Source organism: Mobula birostris, chromosome 14 (assembly GCF_030028105.1).
Source record: "Mobula birostris isolate sMobBir1 chromosome 14, sMobBir1.hap1, whole genome shotgun sequence".
Taxonomy (NCBI): domain Eukaryota; kingdom Metazoa; phylum Chordata; class Chondrichthyes; order Myliobatiformes; family Myliobatidae; genus Mobula; species Mobula birostris.
In genome coordinates, this window is record NC_092383.1 from 30,205,588 (window position 1) to 30,226,120 (window position 20,533).

Here is a 20,533-nt window from a genome sequence, read left to right on the forward strand (position 1 = left end):
CTTTCCCAAGGCTGTAGGAATTGCTGAGAGAGTTGATGGAGGGGAAGCTGGTTTGTGTGATAGATTGGGTTGTGTTCACGTTTCTCTGCAATTGCCTGCGGTCTTTGGCAAAGTAATTGCCATTCCAAGTTGTGATGTTTCTACCTACTTTAATAAAAATACACCTCAACAGCACTGACAAGTGTGGTCCTTTGATGATATGCAGCCATGAAAGGGCCTTTATAAATATGAAAGCTCCTTCATTACTAAGCAGCCAAAGATATCTGACAAAGCACCACTATGAGAATCTATCTTGATTACAGAAGATTTGCTTGTGTTGAAACTTATTCACATATTGAAGTGTCAATTTAATTATCTTGAGGCTACATTTGGATTTATTATAGATCAACAAACTAACAGGTTAGCACCTGAGAGCACATTGGACAAGTGTGCATCAAACGGACTTTGTGCTGTGATCTACCAATATCTAAACAATGGACGTAAGTCCGTAGGCAGTTGCTTGTTACAGTCCAATGTACGTGGGCAGTGGGTGGAGCTCTCTACTGGAAGTGTGCATTTGGGAACCTGACCTTGTAGTTCGCAAGTCTGAGTGTTGGATTTCAGAATCAATGTTTGCATAGCAGCTGTAATTATTAGGAAAGGCTGAACAGGCGGGGCATTTTTCCTTTGCAAAGGGAGGGCTGAAAACTGACCTAAAGGAGGTCTTTAAAATGATAAAAGGACTTGGTGGGGTTAATGAAGTGAGCCTGTTTCTACTTATAGGGGAGACTGTTAAAGTTTTGTAACTCCAAAACATAAAATGAAATGAAAGAAGAACGCAGGGCTGGGCGATAGCATACATTTTGTTTATACTTTTAGTGAGGTGCACACTCATGATGTGGTGGCGTGATGGTGTCTGCCATTCACATACTTTTACATCTAACCAATAATGAATTATGTAAAGAGCAGAAAATGCTTGAACAAACAATATATTTACAATTTTACTGAAATATTAAATACACAACACTTCTCCCTGCTCAGCTATAAATTCCAACTATATAGTGCATCTCAACTATATGACAGTATACTATATACACATCTACAGCATAGTGAATTTTAAATGGTCCCGCTCAGACCCAGAGATTTAATCAGTGCAGAGGATTTCTTACTAATGTGGGATAATGTCTTTTCTGACAAGGTAGTTCACTCTGCTTGGCAGGTGAGAACTCTGGCTGTGAAACTATCTCAGGTTATGGGTCCTCCTCCATGGTGGCAGTAGTAGGAGTTTACTCTGGGAACACAGGAAAATGATTCTGAGAGCTCTGGACACTTTTCTTCTCCAACAATTGACTGTTCTCCTCAACTGATCGATGACAGCAGATGCAACTTCTACTGGTCCAGTCCTGTCCTTAATCTTTCCAATGATCCACTTTTGGTGACCTCTGTAGTCCCTTGCCAGGACTGCTTGCCTAGGAGTGAAACATCAAACTTCCTTGTTTGGGGAGCCCTCAATTTATTTCAGCTGTTTGTCCTGCATACCCCTCCAGAGACTGGTTAGAGGAGATCCAAGCGTGAGCATAAGGGACGACCCAGGAACAGCACAGCTGGTGAGTTGTTGGTTGTGGAGTGTGCTGCTCTTCTGTGGATTGAAAATGGACATCTGAGTGGTTGATGATCAGTAATGAGGGTACAAGTACTGGTTGAAATGTTTTACACCCCAAACCAGACTCAGGGTCTCTCTGTCAATCTACGCATAATGTTTTCTCTGCAAGAGTAAAAGAGAACGTGATGCGAAGGCTACGGGGCGTTCACTTCCATCATTCATAACACCTGACAGCAGTATAGCATAAGGCGAGGTGTTGTAGGCAAGGTTCACTGGATATCTGCAAGCTTCAGTTCGGTGTCCTTGAAATGCCGTTCAAACTCATTTTGTGGACTGACTGAAACAGCTGAGCCAGTGTCCAACTGCATTTTAATTAAATTGCAGTTCACTTCTGTAAGCCATATTGCTTGTCTATTGTTAGTTTTCACGTTGTACATCTCAAGGCTCTATGGTCCTGTTTCACTTTCATCACTATCAGATTTTTCATCTGCAGCATGCAGAAGAACTGTAACTTGACTTCTTATCTTCTCTGTCCAGTCCATTTATTTTTTGTCTGCCCGACACGCTCTTTGTATGTGTCCTACATTGTTGCATCTTCTGCAAGTTTTGCCTTTAAACCTGCATTGGTGTATGTGTGCCCCTGCCAAAACTGTATCACAGTTTGTTCAGCCGGTTTCTGTTTAGACGTTGCAATTTTGTTCCTTCTCACTTTCATTCCTGACTAAATGAATTACGTCTCTGGCTGCGATTTCAATGGCTCTTTCAAAAGTGAGTTGTGCTTTAGTTAGGAGCCATTTCTGAATGTTTTCTTGTAAGATTCCACAAACTAATCAATCTCTCAATGCATCATTAAGCCCATCGCTGAACTGAGAATGCTCAGACAATTTCTTCAGTCAGCCACATAAACTGAAATGGATTCCCCTTTCTTTTGATTCCACTTACAATCAACAGTGGTTTCGGTTTTAAACCTTCTTGCATTACTTTCAGCTCATTTCAGCTGGTTTGGTTGGAGCAGTTAAACTTCTAAGCAAACTGTACGCTCTTCCACCAATTGCACTCAGAACTCGTTTCTCATTGGCAATTTCATTTGCTTCAAACTACCGTTCAAATTTTCTCAGTATACATCTGCCAGTTATCCGTGCATCTATCTTTGCAAAGTAGCTAGCCATTTCTGCTAATTTTTTATGATTATTATCACCTGGTATTCACTGCTTATGAACCCGTGAATTTCGTCCATTTTCTGCCTTTGTTTTTTTTTAACTTGACTGTCTTCTCATTCAAAGAAAAAATCATGTTGTGCTTTTTTTAAAACTTGAACATCTCTCTGCGCTTTAACAAGTAGATAGTTGTCTCAGGTTCATTTTAAAACTTACTTGTCACTTCTGTTATATTTTTTAACTCCAAAACATAAAACTAATTCAAAGAAAACCACTGAGCTGAGAGATCGTGTATGTTTTGTTGATACTTTTAGTGAGTCACACACTCATGTCATGGTGCCGTGATGATGTATGCCATTCTCATACTTTTACATATTTCATTATGGGTTATATGTAAATGAAGAATACTTAATCAAGCTATATATTTACAATATTATTCAAACATTACAGAAATAGTAAATAAACAGAGACCAAGACCATCAAACTGAGATGGTCACTAATAAATCCAACAGAATTCTAAAGAAAATTTTGACTAAGATGAAGAGAACATACTTTTCACACTGAGTAGATGAGATGATTCACAAAGAAGTATCCAAAGAGAAACTGTTCAGTTACATAAGGGTGAAGTGGATAGGAGGACATGTTAATGGTATAAAAGCTGATTGGGAGAAAGCGCATGGGAGGACCTGCTGGGCTTCTGAGCTGTAATTTTTATGTATATTAAAATATGTTGAATACTACACATCCAACTAATAGATGGATTTTCCATGTAACCTTTGCTATTGATGCCATGTATCCGAAATGTGAGCAAGATCCATGCATATTTAGTACCAGCCATTAAACCATTGAAATGTGGTTCAGTGCAAATAATATCTTGAAGTATGTATTCAAATTGACTTGCTTACTTTACTCCCATGGGAAGGTTCCAGCAGGGGTCTGGTGCATGCATGAAAATGTAATTTACATATATTGCTTAATATGGGCAAACAGGCAAAAAAGGACAGATAGCTGAAGGCAGAATCTTTTGCTGCTTATATGGTATACAAGAAAAATAATGCTGTCTATGTAAAATGTCCCAAGATAGTTCAAGATAGCATCAGCAGGCAACAACTAACCTCTGAATGGGACCAAAAGCTTAGGCAAACCAGCATGTTGTGAGCATCATTCAGGGGTTGAGGGACAAAAGTACATCCATCACTCACAGGGACAGGGGCAAGCATGGGTGCAAGTTGGAGAAGCACGACATTTTGAAATATTGCAAGGATGGAGCTGCAGACAGGGACAAGCACATAAAGGGATTTGAACAGGGCGCTGAGAACGTTAACATTCATTGACAGGTGGATCGGGAGATTTCACAGGAATATAACTGGACAAAGTTTGACTTTGAACCACATTGGGACATTCGTGTAAATGAATGTTTGATTAACCAATGAATAAGGTTTTAAGAAACATCTTAAAGAAGGAGAAAGAGGGAGGGGAGGGGAGGGGAGGGGAGAGAGAGAGAGAGAGAGGGAGAGAGAGAGAGAGAGATAGATAGATAGATAGATTGATAGATTGATTTATGATAGAAGTTTAGAGTTTTGGGTCTTGGCAGGTGAAGGCCAGTGTTGCCAGTGATGGATCAGGCTGAAGTGTAGTATCCAAGGTGCGAACTATTCTTGTCAGAAGCCCATTTTAAACATTCAGAACTTCTTGCTGGAATGTTTAAAAATCTGAGTAAGTAAATACAAAACCCATCCCTGTGCTGATTACGAAGGAAATGCAATATATAAAACAGTTGCAAGAGTACATAATAGAGCATAAGTAACTGTCTTCCAGAGCAGAGGTGCAAGAAACACTTACGATGTGGTCGCAAACCCCTGGGTTCCAACAACGAATCATTTGGCTGTCTGCAGTGTTGTCCTGGCCTGCCATTCTCAATGTCTTGTGTCCAAAGTCTGTAAACAAGACATCCCGTGTTAGCAACAGTGAAGGGGTAGGGACAAAGGCTGGGGAAGTGCTGTTGTGGCCAAGACTGGATCAGGCATGATTATAACAAAGAGCAAGTTAAACTCAGGTGGCCAATTGTGCTCTTACGTAGAATCCAACATTGGTTAATCAATCAATAACAATCCTCTTTTCTAATTACCCATGTGTTAATATTTAGAATAGGACTAATACAAATTATTTGCAGAAATAAGGCATGCAGCAAACACAACAATTGTAACATCGATGTAGAGAGTAGAATGCCTGTCACTAAACTTGACTACTTAATCCACTTAAATCAGAGCACAGACAATCATAATGGTGCATGAACCCAGTAATGCTGCTCCTGGGCCGACCATGTACTCATCAATTCCTGAAGTTCTTTCTTTTATAAAAAAAAGTTAGTATTGATAGGAGTTCAAATTATATTTTTCTTTTCAAGCCAGTGTTTAATAATATTGACGCTTTATAGTTTGCCTTAGTAAATAAATAAATCTGGGAAGTGATTCACACTTCTCTCCAGAATTAGGAGAAACTGTATGGCTTTGACAGTGGGTGCCAGACTTCCACTGCATTGCTCCAAGATCAGAAAAAAAAACACTCTTCAGGTGCACAACAGAAAGCTTCTTGATAATCCCAAAAAATTTTGGGAAGACAGCAATAGGAATTGTTTAACTGGATATGAATATATCTCCTGTTTCATTGGCCATACCACCGTACATCAGTGTCATCCATCATTCAAGCAGGCAAAAATGGGTTCCCACTTGAGGTGTGAGAATGTAATTCAGCTGATCCTTTACTGCAGTACTGAGGCAGTGCTGCCTGGCCTGACCTGTTACCCCCTCAGATGGGCTATTAAATTGAGCCAATGTCTGCCCTTACAGGGTACCATTTCAAAGAGTATTGGAGCTCCTTCCAGTGTAATAGCCAGTCCTTATACCCCAGTTAACATAATTAAAACACACTGTCTGCATGTTGTCAATTTTCTACTAATTGGATGCATTTTTGAACATACAGCATTACAGTACAGGTCATTCGACCCACAATGTTGTGCTGCCTTTTTAACCTACTCAATATAAACTATTCTCTCCTAAATAGCCCTCCATTTTTTTTTATCAACCATGAGCCTATCTGAGAGTTTCTTTAGTGTCCTGAATGTATCTGCCTCTACCACTGCCCTTGGCAGAGCGTTCCACGCACCCACCATTCTCTGTGTAAAACACTTACCATAAAACCATAAGTCATAGCAGCAGAATTAGGCCATTTGTCCCATCGAGTCTGCTCTGCCAATTCATCATGGCTGATCTAATTTTCCCTCTCAGCCTCAATCTCCTGCCTTCTCCCCGTATCCCTTCATGCCCTGACCAATTAAGAATCTGTTTACCTCTACCAATATACATACAGACTTGGCCTCCACAGCTGCCTGTGGCAAAGAATTCCACAGACTCACCACTCTCTGGCTAAAGAAATTCCTCCTCATCTCCGTTCTAAAAGGATGTCCCACTATTCTGAGGCTGTGTCCTTTGGTCGTAGACTCTGCCACCATAGGAAACATCCTTTTCACATCCACTCTGATGAGGCCTTTCATCATTCGATAGGTTTCAATGAGGTCACCTCTCATTTTTCTGAATTCTAGTGAATACAGGCCCAGAACCATCAAATGCTCTTCATATGACGGGCCATTCAAACCTGGAATCATTTTCATGAACCTCCTTTGAACCCTCTCCAGTTTCAGCACATCCTTTCTAAGATAAGGGGCCCAAAGCTGCTCACAATACTCCAAGTGAGGCCTCTGACCTCCACCATACCTCTGACATCTCCCCTATACTTTCCTCAAATCACTTTAGAATTATGCTCCCCTGTATTAGACATTTCTGCCCTGGGAAAAATTTTCTGCCTATCCACTTGATCTATGCCTCTTATCATCTTGCACACCTCCATCAAGTCATCTCTCATCCTCCCTCACTCCAAGGAGAAAAGCTCACTCAATCTATCTTTGTAAAAACATACTCTCTAATCCAGAGAATCTCTTCAGCACCTTCTCTAAAGCTTCCACATCCTTCCTAAAATGAGGTGACCAGCACTGAACATGATATTCCAAGTGTGGTCTAACCAGGGTTTTATAGAGGTGTTGTGACATCTCCACAACAATCGTACTGCACAAATATGCTGCTGGCTGCAACATGCTGTGTAGTTAGGAAAGTTTGCTATAAAAATGCAAGATCCTTTGTATACAAGTTGTTTGGTGCACGTTTCATAAGAAAAGTGCCCTTATGTAGTTCAGCATCTATTATTTTGCTGTCAAAATGTGTCCGTGCTCTTCAAACGCTGCACCAAACTTGACTATTTATATGCTATTTAAATAAGCACTAAGCAAGGTCATTTAGAGATTAATTACACTGGCAGAGATTATTTACAGAACAGAAGGTGACTGCAGATTTCAAGAGGTCAGAAAGGACAATTGCTTTGGAAGACCAGCAGCCACAGTTATTCTGACACCTGAGCTAACAAGACATCTTTCTTTCCTCCGGACATTTCTCTAGGTACTGCATGTAATTCATTTCTTTTCTTCATCTTTTTTCTGCATACAATGCTGAACTTCACGAACTACAACCGTTATTCAATGGACTTCTTATTTCATCCCCCTCCCCCATGCACCTCGCTTCACCTACCAGCTTTTAGCTGGTCCTCCTTCCCCTCCCACCACCTATTACTCTGGCATCTTCCCCTTTCCTTTTCAGTACTGATGAAGGGTCTCATCCCAAAATGTCAGCTGTTTATTCATTTCCATAGAATGCTGCCTGGCCTGCTGAGTTCCTCCAGTGATTTGTCGGTGTTGCTCTGGATTTCCAGCAACTGCATGATCTTGTGTTTATGAATAGTTAGTTATTTAGAAGTAGGCATAACTCTCTCCTTATGTTTATTGGTTTGGAAGGTTCTGAGGATCTACAGCATCCAACACACAAAAATGTTAACATAGACCAGTGTGAATTAGCTTCAAAACAAAAGCAAACTGCTTTGAAGCTGGACTCTGAAATAAAAATGGAAATTGCTGGGAATACTCAGTAGCTAATGTGCTCTTCATGGTGAGTGAAACAGACTTAACATTTTAATCCCCAAAACAGAGTGGAAAAAGGAAGTTCAGGGTTCAAGGACAGGTTAAAAATAAACTGCATCTATCACGGAAACCAACTGCTTCTCAATCCAACCTACTTTTAGTTTTATTGGAGATACGATTTGTGGGAGAGAAACCTATTGAATCCAGGATATGCTCAGGTTCTTTTAAGGGGCTGTATATCTCTATATCAACATGATAGTTACTGTTTTATGTGTGTTGTCTGGTTTTTCCTAGCCACGTCAAATTAATGGTAACAGAAAGACTGGATGGATAAAGTAAAGGTGTATCAGGATACATCTCTAAGAGCAGCAGTGGATTGTCCAAGATCTGTAAACAAATCTTCAAGTGCCTCTTAGCTCCACGGTTTCCCCCTAATATGTCAAAGTTTGGATAACCACTGCATTGTAACTACCAAAACTCTATGATCATTCCCCTACCTTAAGTCTTCTCCCCATCTTGTTCTCTCCGTCCACTCCTTGTTACTGCTTGTCAACCTCCCACTTTTCTCATGTCTCCCGTATCTCTGCCTCTACTCTCAGCATCCCATCCAGCCCTGATTTTGGCCATCCATCTCTCTAAGTCTGTTTGTGAATCAAACATAACTCTTCCACATTTTTCTGAACCCTGCTCAAGTAAATATCATGACCACCGTCCCTCCTTCGGAGATTTGGATGCTTTCATAGGTAAAACCACTTACTGGTCTATTTGTAGTCCTCGTATGTCCCTGCATCTGTTTGTGTCCCAAGCACAGTATGGGTCCCTGGCCAGGATACACTCTCCACAGCTCTGGTAAATGGTGCAATTAGAGACGGATAGCTGAACCACTCCTGTGTATGAAGATGCATATAACATGCCCTGTAGGTTGAGAAAAACATTCTTAGCTTGTTTCTGGGACAGCAGATTGATGAATACTCATTCACAATTTGCAGAGTGACTAAGCTATTCACGACAATGGAACTATCTATTTTGAGTGTAACATTGAATGTTGCCAACGAATCAATATTGTAAATCCATACAATGCTTTGATTCAACATCTAAACATAAGATTGAATTCTCATTCACAGAGTGACTAAGCAATGAAAGTGTATATCTGAGTATAACATTAAACATTGACGATGAATTGATTTTAACAATTGTAAATCCATAGGGGTTGAAGCAACATCAAAACTAGAATTCAATCCAAATGTGAGCCTTTTATTATGGTAGCATTTCCGTTTCAAGTCTAGAAAGCTTCAGGTTGGAACCCGTTACCAGGCATTCCTGATGACTGTTTCTGAGTTCAAGAATAGCATGTGGTTTGTTACGATTGTGCTCCCTTGCCTCTGTGCTGAGATACCGGCTAAGATCTCTTGACGGTGAAGCTGAGAAACACAGCACAGAAGGAGCCTATTGTGTTCATGCCTCACAGGGGTACCATCCAATTGATTAGCACAAAGGAAAGGAGGGTTGGCATGGCAGCCAGCCATACTGTCAATCAACTGCATTCCCTCCCACTGCCTGACATAGTTTCAACAGGATGAGGGTGAAGTTACCAAAACTGCAATCTAGAATTTCTGATTTCTCCATCAATTTTCTATTCCTTTCCACATTCTCCACTGCTCTCTATTTATTAAGCATACAAATTCTGGGTGGACCACACACAAAATGCTAGAGGAACTCAGCAGCATCTAGGAAGAGAGTACAGTTGACAGATGTCCTGCCGAAGAGTTTCGGTCCAAAATGTCAACTGTACTCTTTTCCGAGATGCTGCTGAGTTCCTCCAGCATTTTGTGTGTGTTGCTTGGATTTCCAGCATCTGCAGATTTTCTCTTCTTTGAAATTCTGTGTGGAAGAGCTTAGTAATCTTACTGTGATTGATAGTTGGGGAGAAAATGAAATTAAATCAAGTAGCTTTTCAGAGGAATGAGCCATGTCTCAGCATATATTACGGTGTTGCCTGAGATGAAAAAAGTTTATTTAGCCTCCTTGTGGAATCAGGAAGTCACCCTTAATAAAATCTGTACCTGTTTTGAATCCAGAATCAGGTTCTGCACTGGTTGTGGTTCAGCAAACAGAGCAATTTCCTCAATAATATGTACCTTGTGATTCACATTTATGGCTTTGTGCAACATTCCAGTATCTGTCAATAAACAAGAAATAATATTGCCGTAAATTTTAAAAGGTGAAAAGATCTAGTGGCAATATTTTCAAACAACATCAATATATTTCATCTTAAATGTATGCAATAGCAATTTATTATTAAGATGTCATGGTTCATGGTGGGTTTGACAATACTCGAGGATCTCTCATAAGCTATTAATAAGCTATCTTGAAGCACTAATTTTTTTCATCTGTTCAGCATTTTTACCCACTAGCATTGAATTGCTAGCCTTGTAAGACTGGTTTTAGTGTAAGTCAGCAGATGGTTAAGAACTGTGATCCATAATTTCTGCAGACAGTGATCTGAGACAGCTACATTTACAGGGAACGCGCTCTCCCGAAGCAAGGCCATTTCTCCTCTCATTTATTGGTGACTCTTTATATCAGCTATATTTTTGTGCTCAGCTGAACAGAAATTTAGTGAAGTAATTATAAAAATAATGGAAATAATGTATTTCATCCAAGAACAAAATAACATTACCCCTTCACCTCCTCTTTATGCAGCTCATTTTAACTTACAAAGGTGATAATGGAAATAACCTTTGATATGTCAGGCCTGCAGCTATGCAGAGTGTTTCTTTCGGTCAGGTACCAACCAGGAGATCAAGAACACTTCAGTTTGTTGCTGATCTGGGGCACTGTGCACAGATTCTGTCTCCCCACAGGTGGAGCAGTACCGCTTTCTACCTGTGATGTCTCTGCACATGGATAATGAAGCAAGACTCTTGAAACACTGGACGCAACTGTGCAGCTCGAAGAGTTGCTGCCTCACAGCTTCAGTAACCCAGGTTCAATCCTGGCTTCAGGCGCTATCTGGTTGGGGTTTGCATATTCTTCTTGTGACCTCCTGTGTTTGCGTTCTCTCTGGGTGCCCTGGTTGGCTTGCACATCCGAATAAAAAGCAAGTATGAGTCATCTAAAGCACGAGAAATTCTGCAGATGCTGGAGGTCCAAAGCAATGCTCACAAAATGCTGGAGCATCTATAGAAAGCAGTAAACGTTTCAGGCAGAGACCTGTCTTCAGGAATGAGAAAGAAGGGGGACGATGCCAGAATAAAAAGGTGGGAAGAGGGGAAAGAGGCTAGCTGGAAGGTGATAGGTGAAGCCAGGTGGGTGGGAAAAGTCAAGAGCAGGAGAAGAAAGAATCTGATGAGAGAGGAGTGGACAATAAGAGAAAGGGAAGGAGGAGGGGACTCAAGGGGAAGTACAGGCAGGTTACAGGTGAAAGGTCAGAGTGGAGAATAGAGGAAGTGGAGGGGGAATGAGTTATATAAATTTGAAGAATTCGAAATTGAGTAGTGCTGGCTACATTGTACCTAAACAAAAGATAAGGTGCTGTACTTCAAGCTTGCCTTTGGCCTTGTGACATTACAGAAGGCCACAAGCAGAAAGGTCTCAGAATTATAGTGGCAGGCAATTGGAGACTTTGGGTCACTCCTGCAGACTGAACGTGAGTGGTCTACAAAGCGATCACACAAACTGGGTTTGGTTTCTCCAACGTAAAAGAGATGTGAACACTGAAAGAACGCATTAGCTTGGAAGCAGTCTAGGTGTATTGCTACCTCACCCTCTCTATTACTGATTGGTTTCTGCTCCCGTTACAGGAAGGAATAACAGAACATGTAGGAGCACTGCACACCAGTGAATGCCACAAAGCAAGGCAGCTTTTTAACGAAGTGTTTAATTTCTGAATTATCCCTCTGAAGAAATGCAAGTACAGGCTGTCCATAAATTGATTTTGTCTGAAAATACACATAAATAACTTAGTATGAAAACAGTCCTTCCATATTCATTGTGTGAATGGCATCAAGAGCACATAAGACTGATGAGAAAGACAAGTTACTAAAAGTGAAAATTGAGAGGCTCTGGCACTCTGGACTTCAAATGTAATAATATTATAGGAGCTTTTTCATATTTAAGGGTGTCTGTAGATCAAGTGTTTGTTACCCAGGAGTGACCTGTAGTGAGATGCTGTCCGATTAACTCTCCATACCTGTGCCCAGAAACAGAACGTCATATTGCCCCCGAGTGGCTTGGACTCTGTCCACAGCGAGCTGGGTGTACTTTACGTGCTTCTTCGTCAGAACGGGTTTACTCTTGACACTCTTTTCCATCAGAAAATGGTCCTTTGCAAAATTCAATACTTTGTCTGGCATTTGGAATGAAGAAGTTATGTTCATGGCTCTTACACTGTCTGTAATGCACTGAGAGAGATAACAAAAGGTGAATTTGCATTAATTAACATGTACATTGACCCTTTAACCAAGCATCTGTCAAAAGGACCATTTGTTGGCTTCTTCCTCAACATTAATGGCTACAATGTGCACAGCTCAGCAAACCTCGCCAATTCTACTGGACTCACAAAGGAGTATGTTAACTCCCTGCTCACCAGGAAATCTCACAACACACCAGCCTTATCATCATGTGCGGGAGATCATGATAGTGGCTGTTCTCATGCAAACTGATGAAGTGGCATGAAGGTGCCCCTCTCAGGAAAACAGGTATTTGAAGTCAAATCCTGCTCTTGTCTCTTAGAGCCAGCTGAGTGTGGGTGATTATTTGCATACTGAATGCTTAATACAGTGGACATGAATGGATATCAACGTCCCCACAGAAAATAAGTAGATAATTCTTTGGATATTTGTTACTAACTTAACTTTGAATTGAGTGATTCTTCAGCATTGCCAGACATGAAATGGTACAGCATGGGAACAGGTCCTTCAGCCCATGATATTGTGCCAAACTAATTAAACGCCTAACTAAAATAATACCTATTGCCCACACAATGCCCATAACTAAAAAAATTTCCTATTGCCTGCACAACATTCATCCTCCATTTTCTGCATATTCATGTTCCTAGCTAAGAGCCTCATAAAAGCTTCCACTGTATCAGCCTCCACCATGAAGCCTATTCTAGGAACCCATCAACTTCCATGTAAAATCTTGAATGGCACATCTCCTTTGAACTTGCCCTCTCTCATCTTAAATACATGTTCTCTAGTATATTTAGATTGTTTTATAATTATACCAAGTAAATACAGTATTTCCCTGAATCACTCAATGCAATGAAGAACATCAAACACCCAGACAATAAAAAGTCCCTCAATTTCACAAGAGCTGTTTCTTGCTTGGTTGCAGTTAAAACTGAGCTTTTAACTAAAGCTTAGCTGTTTATTGGGGCCTGCTCATTCAGACCAAGGACTAAACAGTGTTTTATCTGCAGACTGTCCCATTTATCAGTAACTGATAATAGGCAGCAGTATTAGGAATGTGCAGAGCAGTCTGCAGGGAAATTTCAAACAGTAAATGAAATGGTACAGAGATCATGGACCAATACTTCAACCCCGTAACGCAGGCAGAACACTGGAGGAACTTTGCAGATGAGGCAACGTCTATGGAAATGAATAAAGAGTCAACGTTTTGGGCTGAGACCCTTCTACAGGACTGGAAAGTAATGGGGGAGATGCCAGAATAGAAAGCTGAGGGGAGGGGAAGGAGGACTAGCTAGGAGGTGATAGGTGAAGCCAGGTGGGTGAGAATAAGTAATCTGATAGGAGAGGAGAGTGGACCATGGGAGTAAGGGAAAAGTGAGGGGACCAGGGGGAGGTGATAGGTAGGTGAGGAGGAGAAGTAAGAGGCCAGAGTGGGAAATAGAAGAAGAGGGAATGTGGGGGTGGGGGGAGAAAAAAATTAAAAAAAAATATTGGAAGGCGAAATCAATGTTCATGTTATTAGATTGGAGTCATTAAACGGAGTATGAGGTGTTGCTCCTCCGCACTGAGTGCCCTCATTGTGGCAAAAAAAAGAGGCCATGGACCGCCATATCGGAGCGGGAATGGGGATAGTAATTAAAGTGGTTGGCCACCAGTAATTTCCACTTTTGGGAATTGGAGTGGAGGTGCTTGGCTAGGTAGTCCCACAATTTAGGTCGAGTCTCACCAATGTACAACTCCTCACAGAATCATGGAGTCACACAGTGTGAAAACAGGCTCTTCACATTAGAGTTTGTGTTAAGTTACATCAATTCCAAGTTAAAGACCATAAATTTGTGAAACTCCAAACCAGGTCGTAACTCCCATTCGAACCTGAGAACTCGCCAATGAGGACCAGCTACCTATGCTTCCATTTTCGAAGCCAAACAGGCAATTCGTGTTCCATCCTCCACTTTATGGTTGAGATGAACCAGACCCAAGCAGAAAATCACTTTTCAACAAGACTTCAGTGTGCCAATTAAAATTTATCGGACACTTGAAAAGAATAGCCTTTAGAAGATTTTGGCATTCATATATACCAGCTGTATTGTATTACGTTATGCTCTCCCAGTCTCTCAAATGTTTGCAAATAAGGAACAAGCCACTTAAATGGATGCCAAATCATCAGGCACTCAGGAGTGGAGTGGAGTGGACAGAGAGTACTCCACTGATCAATCTCTCATTCAAGGGTGTAGATATTTACTGACATTCTCAAATGTTTGCAAAAATAGACCTGAGCTTTTCTCAAGTGCATGAATGAATTTCAAGCGTTTCGAAGGTGATTTTTTAAATTGTCTTGCATCAACATTCTACCTAGAGATCAACAAAAGAATTCATATTTTAATTGTCAGCTTCAATTACTATGAATTTTCTGAAAATAACAAAAACAACTTGTTAGTTCATAAGGCATAGGAGCAGAATTAGGCCATTTGGCCCATTGAGTCTGCTCTTCTCTTCCATCATGGCTGATTTATTATCCCTCTCAACCTGATTCTCCTGCCTTCTCTCTGAAACTGTTGATGCCCTGACAAATCAAGAACCTATCAACCTCCACTTTGAAAAAACCAAATGACATCTATGGCATTGAATTTCACATTCACCACTCTCTGACTAAAGAAATTCCTCCGCATCTCTGTTCTAAGATGACGTCCTTATATTTTGAGGCCGTTTCCTTCGGTCCTAGAATCTTCCATCTCTATGTTCACTCCAACTAGGCCTTTCAATATTCAAGTTTTCAATAAAATCCTCTCTCATTCTTCCAAACTACAGTGAGTACAGGCCCAGAGCCATCAAACACCCCTCATTAACCCTTTCATTCCTGGAATCATTCTCCTGAACCTCCTCTGGACCCTCCTCAATGCCAGCACATCTCTTCTTAGATAAGGGGCCCAAAACTGCTCACAATATTCCAAGTGTGGTCTTGCCAATGCTTTATAAAATCTCAGTATTACATCCTTGCTCTTATATTCTAGTCATCCTAAAATTAATGCTAATATCAAATTTACCTTCCTCAACCAGCAAGTTAACATTTAGGGAATCCTGCACAAGCACTGCCAAATCCCTTTGCCCCTCTGATCTCTGAATTTGCTCCCCATTTAGAAAAAAGTCTATGCCTTTATTCCTTCAACCAAATTGCCGTACACTTTCTGTTACTGTATTCCACCCGCCACTTCTTTACCCATTTTCCTGATCTAAGTGCTTCTGCAGACTCCTTGTTTCCTCAACGTTACCTGCCCTTCTGCCTATCTTCATATCATTGGCAAACTTGGCCACAAAGCCATCAATACTGTCATCCAAACCACTGGCAATTACTGTGAAAAGAAGCAGTCTCAACACCGATCAGTGTGGATTACCGCTAGTCACCAGCAGCCAACAAGAAAAGGTCTCCTTTATTCCCACTCTTGACTCCTGTCAGTCAGCCAGTCTTCTGTCTATGCTAGTATCTTTCCTGTAATACCATGGGCTCTTATCTTGTTTAGCAGTCTCGTGTGTGGCACCTTGTCAAAGACCTTTGGAAATTCCAAGTAAACAACATCTACTGACTCTCTTTTATCTATCCTGCCTGTTATTTCCTCAAATGATTGCAACAGATTTGTTAGGCAAGATTTCCCCTTAAGGAAACCATGCTAACTTCTGCCAATTTTATCATGTGCCTCCAGGTATCCCGGAACTTCATTCTTAATAATGGACTCCAACATCTTCCCAACCAAAAGTCAGGTGAACTGGCCTATAATTTCCTGCTTTTTATCTCCCTCCCTTCTTGGAGTGGTGTGACATTTGCAATCTAACAGCGCTGTACTTTGTATGAGCATGGTTTTCTCACTAACAGCAGAAACACCCTCAAAATTTATGTTTATGTTCTTTGTTTATCCAGTTACAGCAGCAATTTGAACAGGTAGAGTTTAGCTGACCCATTTCTCACTGCTATCTTGGACAATGTTTATCCCTCTACCTTCCACAGCCACACAGTTGGTTATCCTTGTATTCCAATTTGTAGGAATCAACAACTGAAGGTAAAATTAACTGTCATATTTCTTACAATGCAGCGCCATCTATGCTACAAATATGTTGCATTTGGCTTTAAAATGAGGCTTTAAAAGTTCATTCCTTCTCTGGTTGTTGCTGAGCGAGGACAGCACAAAGCTTAGATAAATAGCACATTGCCACTTAATAGAATTCATCACAATGTTCCGTAATTTGTCTTCACAATCGGTAATCTGCAGAATGTTTCCAGCGTTTGAAACAAGCAGTTGCTTGTATGGCTGAGGTGACGCAAAGTTTGAAAAGAACTCAGGGGTTTTTTGGATTTTTTGGTGCGCTGCAATCGTAACAGTCTGGTCGGCACTTGGCAAGGGCCAATAAAAAGAAGTGAAGCGGAAGTGGAGTAGCCATCGTAGGAGTTGCAATTTTGTGAGTGGACAGTCTTAGAGTGGTCAGGCTTTGGCACACCAGGCTTAGGCCAGAACTGGCGGAGGCGCTATGTAAATTTCTAATAAGATTTTTTTTCTCTTTTTTTTGTTTATTAGTACATAGCTACTGCTGTGAGAATGGGTCCAAGATTAGTGGTATGTTCTTTGAGTGAGATGTGGGAAACTCTGGGACACATCCATTCTACCTGATAGTTACATCTGCATGAAGTACATCGACTTTCAGTTTATTAGAGACGATGTTAAGGAACTGGAGGTGAAGCTCGATGACCCTTGATTCATATGGGGAGAACGAGGAGGTGATAGATATGAGCTACAGGGAGGTAGTTCACCCCTAAGTTGCAGGACACGTATAACTGGGTGACTGTTGAGGTGGGAATAGACAACCAGTGCAGAGTACTCCTGTGTCCATACCTCTCAATAATAAGTATGCCACTTTCAATACTATTGGGGAGGGGGAACAACCTATCAAGAGGAAAGCACAGTGACCAGGTCTATGAAACTGAGTATGACTTCTGTGTCTCAGAAGGGAAAGGGGGAGAAAAGTGTTGAAGTTCAAGTTTAATTATTCAGTTCATGAATAAAGCTCAATGAAACAGCGTTCCTCTAGAGCTAGGATGTAAACACACTATCAACAGTCATACAGTTGTGCGGAAGAGTGCAGTAGTGTTAGGGGATTCATTTTCACAGTTAAGAGGAGATTCTGTGGGCATGAAAGAGATACCAAGATGGTATCTTGTCTCCTGGGTGCCAGGGTCAGGGATGTCTCCACAGCATTTTAAAGGGGGAGAGTGAGCAGCCGGAAATCATGGTACATTCTGGTACCATCAACATAGGTAGTAAAAGGGAGGATATCCTGAGGAGAGAATATAGGGAGTTATATTGGAAAACAGGATCTTCAGAGTCGCAATCTCTGGATTGCTCCCGGAGACACGTGCCAGTGAATTAGATGATTTGGCAGATGAATACATGATTGAGGAACTGGTGCAGGGGGCCGAGTTTTAGATTTCTAGATCACTGGGACCTTTTCTGAGTAAGGTACAACCTGTACAAAAAGGATGGGTTACACCTGAGCCCTATAGGGACCAATATTCTTGCAGCTAGGTTTGCTAGAGCTGTTGGGGAGGGTTTTAAACTGATCTGGCGGGGGAAGAGAAGTGGTGTGATAGGGTTGAGGATGGCGCTGTTGGTATACTAGTAGATGCAGTGTGTAGCGAGAATGTGAGGACGAACAGGCAGAATGCGCACAGTATAAGGAATAAGGTAGATGATCTTGTAGCGCAGTTAAGAGACTGGCAGGTAAAGGAGCCCTTAGTAGGTAGTGATCATAAAATGACACAATTCACCCTGAAGTTTGAGAGCTAGAAGCTAAAGTCATATATACATCAGTATTACAGTGGAGTAAAGGGAATTATAGAGGCATGAGAGAGGAGGTGGCCAAAAGTGATTAGAAGGGATGATGGTAGAACAGCAATGGCTGGAGTTTCTAGGAGCAATTCGGAAGGCACAGCATAAAGAGATATTCTAAATGGAGGATGACGTTAGAATGGCTGGCAAAGGAAGTCAAAGAAAGCATAAAACCAAAAAAGAGGGCATTTAATTTAGCAAAAAGTAGTGGGAAGTCAGAGGATTGGCAAGCTTTTGAAAACCACCAGAGGGCAACCAAATAAGCTATAAGGAGAGAAAAGATGAAATATGAAGATAACCTAGCCAATATATAAAAGAGGATATGAAAAATACTTTTATATTGAGAGAAAAAGAGAGCCGAGAGCAGATATCAGACTGCTGGAGAGTTAATAATGAGGGTCAATGAAATGGGGGTGAACTTAATAAGTATTTTGCATCAGTCTTTACTGTGGAAGGCATTTGCAGTATACCAGAAATTTGAGAGTGTCAGGGGGCAGAAATGAGTATAATTGCTATTACTGAGGAGAAGGTGCTTGGAAAACTGAAAGATCTGAAGGTAGATATGTCACCTGGACCAGATAGACTACACCCCAGGGTTCTGAAAGAGGCAGTTGAAGAGATTGTGGATCTTTATTCTGGAATGGTTCTGGAGAACTAGAAGTGCTATATGTCATCATGAAGACAGTAAGTACATAATAAAAGCGCAGTACTCACAGAAATAACTTAAACACATTTGCTCTGGTTTTTCTACTACTGCTGAGACACTTGGCTGCAAATTTTAATAATTAACCAGCTGTCTGGACTCTGGAAGCTGAAGTGTGGAAAGCAGTAACTTGTTCCATCTACTCAAAGAGCTGAGTAAAAGGGTTCCCACAAACAACACGACTCACAATGGGAATTAGCAATGTTGTTAAATTTAACTACTATTTCATAGAGCAGATTATCCCTTTTTAATTGTGACATTAATGTGAATGTTTTCCCACCTGGAGCTAATGGACCACTCTCCCTTCTCTATGTCTTGGAGGAAGAGCTGTCCATTAAATCAGTTGTCCCCAACCTCCGGGCCGCGGACTGATACCGGGCCGCAAAGCATGCAGGGGTGCAGCGGTAGCTGGAGCGCACCCAGCACATCTTTAAGAAAAAAGCCGAAATAAACAAGCTAATTAATTAGGTGCTGCCCAGAAGCCAGTCTTCATTACAGGAACTGAGGTGGAGCGGGTCAAAAACTTTAAATTCTTTGGCATTAAGGATCGATGTTTCTCTCTCTGAAAAGTGTCAGAGCATCTGTCCTGGGACCAGCACGTAACTGTCATTACAAAGAAAGCACAGCAGCACCTATACTTTATTAGAAATTTGTGTAGATTCAACATGTCACCTCGATCCTGACAGCCCTGTCTTTTCAGCCTGTCTGGGCTGGCGTTTAAATTGACCAAACAATGGAACAGCTAACGGCTCCAGCGCCCTGGAAAGAGGAGTGAACATCACGTAGAGCAAGTGAAATCAGCAATCGTCTCTGATCTGGGCCGACATTTACATGCCGGGTGGCACCTAATTAATTAGCTTGTTTATTTCGGCTTTTTTCTTAAAGATGTGCTGGGTGCGCTCCAGCTACCGCTGCACCCCTGCATGCTTCGCGGCCCGGTATCGGTCCGCGGCTCGGAGATTGGGGACCACTGCATTGAATAGCTCCTACAATCTTGGAATTGATAGACAGAGAAGCCGTGACTGAATTGATCAACGAACCAGGCCTGAAGGATTGAATGATTTACTCGGGCTACAATGTTTCTGAGGAGTAATGCAATTTTCTCTAAGAAATCACTGATGTCCTGAGGTAAATCCATTTTTGCTGCTCTGGCACCAGCACCCAAGCTGTGGGTGTATAAATTGTGACAAGATCTGAGGTTATGTTTTTTTTTTGTTTTTCCCTTGTAGTCAGTGAAAATCAGGGGTAAGAGCCATTTCTCCAGCTAGTCATTACATGCTCCATGAGTTTATCAATAGGAAGTGACAGGAAGCGGACAGTTGTAACACATTCTCTACACCCACCCTTCAAGCAGCTAATGAGCCTCTTAGGTAAAGAATAGCTCATTTACCCAGATATGGCCCTGTCAAAACATCATAGTGCGGACAGTATCAAACTGCACAAACATGCGTCACTGATCCCCATGGGGAAGTGGGTGCTTGTCATTCATATCATGGGAACAGAGAAATTTTTTTTTGGTCAGATATTGCCCAATACATACGTCGAGAGGTTTGAGCGGGAAAGGAAGCTGGAATGGGATAGGAAAGCAGCTTCCCAAACTGAGAAAGAACAAGAAGACAGGAACCACACCGCAGAGGATGAACACACATTTTCAACAATGGTCTTTTCTTCAGGACTGCAGTGGTGCAATGAAGGTCAATCACAATGATCACTGGACTGCGCTGTGACTAAGAGTGTGCACCCTGCATGGGGAGATTAAGCAGACTTGGGTATAGAAGAGAGG

General features: G+C 41.4%; 1 protein-coding gene across 11 annotated transcripts in view; it reads right to left on the reverse strand.

The window, feature by feature from the left end:
• Positions 1 to 20,533, reverse strand: part of sema4ba (sema domain, immunoglobulin domain (Ig), transmembrane domain (TM) and short cytoplasmic domain, (semaphorin) 4Ba) — a 455,853-nt gene that overhangs the window by 7,395 nt on the left and 427,925 nt on the right. For all 11 annotated transcript variants that reach the window (XM_072278297.1, XM_072278293.1, XM_072278298.1 and 8 more), the window contains 4 exons: positions 11,955 to 12,165; positions 9,826 to 9,941; positions 8,520 to 8,677; positions 4,582 to 4,676 (listed from right to left, as the gene is read on the reverse strand). In XM_072278297.1, the coding sequence (XP_072134398.1) occupies positions 4,582 to 4,676; positions 8,520 to 8,677; positions 9,826 to 9,941; positions 11,955 to 12,165 (580 nt within the window). The remainder of the gene's footprint in view (positions 1 to 4,581; positions 4,677 to 8,519; positions 8,678 to 9,825; positions 9,942 to 11,954; positions 12,166 to 20,533) is intronic.